This window comes from Ornithorhynchus anatinus, chromosome 2 (genome assembly GCF_004115215.2).
Source record: "Ornithorhynchus anatinus isolate Pmale09 chromosome 2, mOrnAna1.pri.v4, whole genome shotgun sequence".
NCBI lineage: Eukaryota > Metazoa > Chordata > Mammalia > Monotremata > Ornithorhynchidae > Ornithorhynchus > Ornithorhynchus anatinus.
The window spans coordinates 1,415,711-1,421,710 of record NC_041729.1 but is presented as its reverse complement, the minus strand read 5'-3'; the positions used below and the strand labels follow the sequence as shown (position 1 = coordinate 1,421,710).

At 53.8% G+C, this 6,000-nt stretch overlaps 1 protein-coding gene across 1 annotated transcript in view; it reads right to left on the bottom strand.

Moving 5' to 3' along the window:
• Positions 1-3,245: 3,245 nt before the first annotated feature.
• Positions 3,246-6,000, bottom strand: part of DTX1 (deltex E3 ubiquitin ligase 1) — a 37,096-nt gene continuing 34,341 nt past the window's right edge. The window contains exons 7-9 of the mRNA XM_029058427.1: positions 5,833-5,994; positions 5,420-5,509; positions 3,246-5,186 (exon numbers count right to left, since the gene is read on the bottom strand). Of these exons, the coding sequence (XP_028914260.1) occupies positions 4,962-5,186; positions 5,420-5,509; positions 5,833-5,994 (477 nt within the window). The 3' untranslated portion in view covers positions 3,246-4,961. The remainder of the gene's footprint in view (positions 5,187-5,419; positions 5,510-5,832; positions 5,995-6,000) is intronic.

Below are 6,000 nucleotides of genomic sequence, written 5' to 3'. Positions count from 1 at the left end.
CCGACCTCCTGGTCACCTGCAGGGGACTGATGTTGGTGGAGGAAATGGATGTGTGTAAGGTGTACAGTGTGCACATGCTGCGTGTAGGCGTGTGATTGTAGGTGTAATCACGGTGCTGGAGGGAGTGATAGAGTGAGCGCATACTTCGGGAGTGACCCTACAAAGTGCTGTGTGCCCCCAAAGTGTCTACAGCAGAGTGGGCAGGGGTCTCTGCAGAGACAGTGGCTGGGCAGGTGAAATGAATCTCCTTTCCCTCCCCTGGCCTATGTGGCGCCTTTTATGTAGGCCTGTCCCAGCTCTGTGAAGGAGTCAGGCTCAGGCCCGGCCAGGGACCCGCACCCCCCCAACTCCTCTTCTTTTTAGAGAAGCAGCATGGCTGAGTGGATAGAGCCCGAGTCTGGGAGTCAGAAGGTCATGGGTTCTAATCCCAGCCCCACTACTTGTCTGCTGTGTGACCTTGGGCAAGTCACTTCACTTCTCAGTGCCTCAGTTACCTCATCGGTAAAATGGGGATTGAGGCTCTGAGCCCTACGAGGGACAGGGACTGTGTCCAACTCCATTTGCCTGCATCCATCCCAGCGCAGAGTACAGTGCCTGGCACATATAAGAGCTTAACAAATACCCTTATTATTACTATTATTATTAAGTGCTTAACAAATACCATGACTGTTATTATTATTATTATTTCTGCGTTTCCCTGTGAACTGCAGCCAAGGGTGGGAACTACACTTCTGGGTTGGTTCCCTGGAGGCAGAAAAGGGAGAGCTGGGGATGGGGAGGACATTTTACAAACCGGGGGCAGGAGGTGTCTGTAGTAGAGGGGACTCTCTCCAACTCACCACTTTCTGCTTGGCAAAGGTCCAGTCCTTTGGCCCAGGGCACCATCTATGCCCACCAGCATAAAACTGGACCTGGCAGAATTCAGGCCACTGTGGTTGGGTCCCTGCCATGTCTCATCTTGGGGGCCGTGGGGCAGACGTGAGCCCGGAGGTGACCAGACTCCCCAGGGAGGGGACGCTGGAACCTGACATTCGAATACACACAGTTGCCCCTGGACCATGGGGTCAATAACTCCAAGGAGGTCTCATGGTAGCATCAGGAGGGTCCAGACCTGAACAAGTCTCTTGGCTCTCCCCCTCTCTTCTCGAGCATTGGCAGGGCATGAGGACAGACTGAGGGTCACTAAAATTCACACGGCCTATGGGAAAAAGCACAGATCAGTGAATCAGAAGGACCTAGGTTCTAATGCCAGCTCTGCCACTTGCCTGCTGTGTGACTTTGGGCAGTCATTTAACTCCTCTGCGCCTCAGTTACCTCATCTGTCACATGGGGATTAAGACTGTGAGGCCCCTGTGGGAGATTGACTGTGTCCAATCTGATTTGCTTGCATCTACCCCAGTACTTAATACTGTGCCTGGCACATAATAAGCACTTAATAAATGCCATTTTTTTAAAAAAAAAAGAAAGACAACAGGACTGGTAGACAGGAGGCCTGGATTCTAACACCAGCTCCACCACCTACCTGCTTTGTGACTTTGGACAAGTCACTTAATTTCTATGACCTCAATTTCCTCATCTGTAAAATGGGGATTTAAAAAACCCTGCTCTCCCTCCCCTTTGAGCTTGGAGCCTCATGTGGAGTGGGGATCATGTCTGATCTGACTGCCTTTTTTAAAATAGTAATAATAATTTCATTTGTTAAACGCTTACTATGTGCCAGGCACTGTTCTAAGTGCTGGGGCAGATACAGCGTAGTCAGGTTGTCCCACTTGGGGCTTACAGTCCTAATCCCTATTTTCCAGATGAGGTAACTGAAGCGCAGAGAACTTAAGTTGGCTTGCCCTAGGTCACACAAATGTGTGTCCAGCTGGGATTAGAACCCACGTCCTCTGACTCCCAAGCCCATGCTCTTTCCACTAAGCCATGCTGCTTCTCCTCAGCCTTGCACTATTTAAGCTCTTACAATGCGAGGAGCACTGTTCTAAGCACTAGGGTAGCCACAACTTAGGCTACACCAGAGCTTAGCACATAGTAAGTGCTTAAAAATACTGCAATTATTATTACTGTTATTAAAACACACTAAGTAAGGAAGACCTTGGCCTAGCCCTAGCCCAGGGACAACTCTGAGTTAAAAATGACATATGGAAACTTTGTTGATCCAGGCAGGACAACAACCCCAACCCCTCCCAGACCGGATCTTCTCCTCTGGTGCGATGACCAGGACTTGTGCCTATCTAACAGGCCAATTAGCTGCGCCCAGCAGTGCCTGCCCTTCTGGGCTTGCACAACATTATCCCTGTGCATGGGCAGACCTCCAAAAGTTCTCTCTCCTCCTTTTAGAAGATAATAATAATTGTAGTACTTGTTAAGTGCTTACTATAAGCTAAGCACTTAAACACTAGACTAGACATAAGATAATCAGGCCTGACACAGTGCTTGTCTCACACGGAGCTGCCAAATCTAAGGAGTCTCCTTCCTCTCTGACTCCCCCAAATCAGGTGACATTGTGATGTGGACAGTAGAAAACAGCCGTGTAACAACTAGATTACAACGAGAAGCAGCATGGCTAGTAGATAGAGGATGGACCTGGGAGTCGGAAGGAACTGGGTTCTAATCCCTGCTCTGCTACATGACTGCTGTGTGGTCTTGGGAAAGTCACTTTACATCTCTGGGCCTGTTACCCATCTGGAAAATGGGGATTAAGAGTGTAAACCCCACGTGGGACAGAGACTGTGTCCAACCTGATTAACTTGTATCTACCTCAGAGCTTAGAAGAGTGTTTGGCGATAGCCCAGGCAGGGAGGTAATTTGAGGCCTGGGCCCAAGAGCAAGAGGGTTGCTCTGGGGAGAGGCGCAGACCCCACCACAATGAATCCCTCTTAAACCCTTTAAGGAGAAGGGTGGGAAGAGGTGGGGTGGGAAGCCCACATTGGCAGGCCCTGCAGGCTGCTATGGATCCCCATCAGCACAGGCAGTGACAAGGAAAGCAGCGTAGCCTAGTGGAAAAAGCCCAGACCTGGGAGTAAGAGGACCTGGGTTCTTATCCTGCTCTGTCACTTGTCTGTTAGGTGACCTGGGGCAAGTCACTTAACTTCTCTGGGCCTCAATTCCTTCATCTGCAAAATGAGGATTCAGTCTTCCCTCCTCAGACATTGAGTCACATGTGGGACATGATTATCTTGTACCTACCCCAGTGAATAGTACAGGGTTTGGCATGTAGCAAGAGCTTATTATAATGTAATGCATTATATATAATAACATTTATTATTATTTTTATTATTATTACATCCTGCTGGAGTGAGATGAGGCAAAAGGCCACCTTACAAAAAGGGTACCTCCTCCAGAAAGCCTTCTCCGATTAACCTCTCATCTCCCCATCCTCTTCTCCCTTGCCCTTGGATCCTCACCTTAAGTGCCTAGAAACTCACCCCATCCCCACAGCCCTTATGAACATATCCATATACTCGTTCGCTTCCCCTATCTGTAATTTATTTCAATATCTCCCCCCACTAGATAATAAGCTCCTTTAAGGGCCGGGATCGTAGCTACCAACTCTACTGTACTCTCCCAAGCGCTCAGTACAGTGCTCTGCACAGAGTAAGTACTCAATAAATACAACTGATTGATTGATTGAGGTGGGAACCAGAGAGACACAACTTCTCGCTCCCTGCCCGGCCAGCCCAGCCTTTGCCCACAGGGAGCACGAGGTGGGGAAGAGAGAGAGTTTATTTCTCTGCCCACAGCGGAAATGGTTGGTTAGAAAAAGAAAAAAAAAAGAGCAGACACCCTCTTCCTTCCAAATTTTGCCCAACTTCAACAATATAACCAATCGAGGGTGTCGGAGCTGGTGCGTAGTCATGGCTACAGCTGCCTGATAGGCTGGGGTCGGTGAGGCCCGACCCCCCCGGCAAGGAAAATTAACTCTTCGTGGCCAATCTCCCTCTGAGGGCCAGTTCTCTGGGGCCCCGGATCAGGGTTGAAGCCCCTGGTAGGAGGAGGGCAGGGGATCAAGGGGTCCAGCACCTCCTCCTCCCTTTGGACAGACACACGCCACGACTCGGCACGGGAGAGGAAGCCGAGGGGCAGGAGCAGGGGTACAAGAGGAGTTGCGGAGGGTGTGTGTGTGGGAGAGGGACACGAAGCCAAACTCAAGCCAGACCCTCAGCTGCACCCACCCCACCTGGGTAACGGGGCACCTGAGTCTCCCGGACCCTCCACGACCCTGCACCGGTTGACGGACCGAACGCAACGGAGGGCAGGGACGGGGCCTCGTTCTCCCCACTGCCTGGGCTGGACAGGCTGCATCGCAAGAGCTTCCGGGGGTTCACGTTTTTGGGGGTGCGGTGGGGAGGGGGTGCGGGAGGGGGCTTGCGTCCTAGTGCCTGAGGTGCGTGTGTGTGCGTGTGGGTGTTTGTACCAGGCGAGGAAGTGCATGTCCTGCTGCAGCAGTGGGGTTCGACAAATCCGTGTGTGCACATCTGCAAATTTCTGCAGCCTCTCAAGGTGGGGAAGGTGGGGTGTGTTTGTGTGTGTGAGTGCGTGTAAGGTGTCTCTGCAAATATCCGCAGCACCTTGAGCCGTGTAGAGGGGTGTCACTGTAAATCTCTGCTGCCGTTCTTGGGGAGGGACAGGATGTGCGTTAGTAAGTGGCAATTACTGAGCTCCCATTAGGTGCAGGGGACTGTACTAAGTGCTTGGAAAAGTACAACAGAAGCCCAAGACACGTTCTCTACTCACATGGTATGTGTGTGTGTGTGTGTGGAAGTGTGTGTGATGTGTGTCCATCAGGCAAGTGTGTCTTCCAGGTTCTCCCACCCCTTCCTGCCACCACACAGCATGGGTGGGAGGGGAGGACTGCACTCAAACCAGCCTGGGGTGGACAGGAAGGGATGGTGGAGGCCCGAGGGCCACCGGGCTGCAGGAGAGGGTGTCTGGGGGACGATGGGGTCAGGGGGCCGCGCTCAGTCCTTCAGAGGCGTCTCTGAGACCCCCTGGGCGGTCAGCTCGGCCAGGACATTGTCCAGATAGTTGGGGTCGGGGTAGCCGTGGCCTGTGAGGTTGGAGCCGAACTCGGTTTTGTGGTGGATCTCGTTCCAGACCACTGTGTCCGACTCGCCCGTCGTGTTGGACGTCCCGATGGTGAAGATGAGACGCCGATCCCACGCCATTATCAGCAGCCGCAGCACCTGGCGAGGGCAGGGGGCAGAGGGGCAGTCCTGGTCAAGGGCGGGAGAGGGCCTGGGGATGACCACACCTGAAGCCTACACTGGGCTGCCCCCCGAAGCAGGAGCCCCATTAGTCCCCAGAGCACAACCCTCCTTGCCCCGCCACACCCCCACCTTGGGAGCCATGGAGATTGGAGCCCGGGCAGGGGGTGGAGGGATGCCAGGCCTGGAGTCCCCCTGGAGTCAGCTCTCACCTTGCGGCCCTCCTCGTTGTCGGGCAGATAGCAGTGCCGTGGGAAGCCCCGCGCTGTGAACTTCCTGCCAGGGTTGGGATGCTCCGGGCCCTGCCCCGTGAAGAAGGGGGATTCAGAGCCCAGATGGGATGGGGGCATTCGACCTCCAACCCCAAAGGGACGGCAAGAGGAGTTGGGGAAGGGGAGGGTGACAGGGGCCAGCTGTGGGCTTCCACAGCAGATTAAGGCGGAGGACCGGTCCCCTTCCCAACATCCCAGAGATCCGTGAATCCACTAGGGCTCTGGGGAGGGTGATACCCAGGGGTCCTTCTCTAGTGACGACTCCCCTGGGAGAGACAAGGCCAGGTCGGGGAGGTTCCATTCTGGGGGAGAGAAAGGGAAGATCCGTCCACTGGCCCCCGGCTCCAGCTCACCTGGATCCCCGTGGGAATGTCGTAGACAATGCGGATGGTCTGGGAGTCGGCGAACCCTGGAAGTGCGTGGGGGATCAAGTGGAACTCCATCTTCCCAGGGGGTTGCGTGCCCGTCTTCTCCCCATAGATGGCTTTGCAGGTGGGGCACTGCAGGCTGCCATCCTGGAG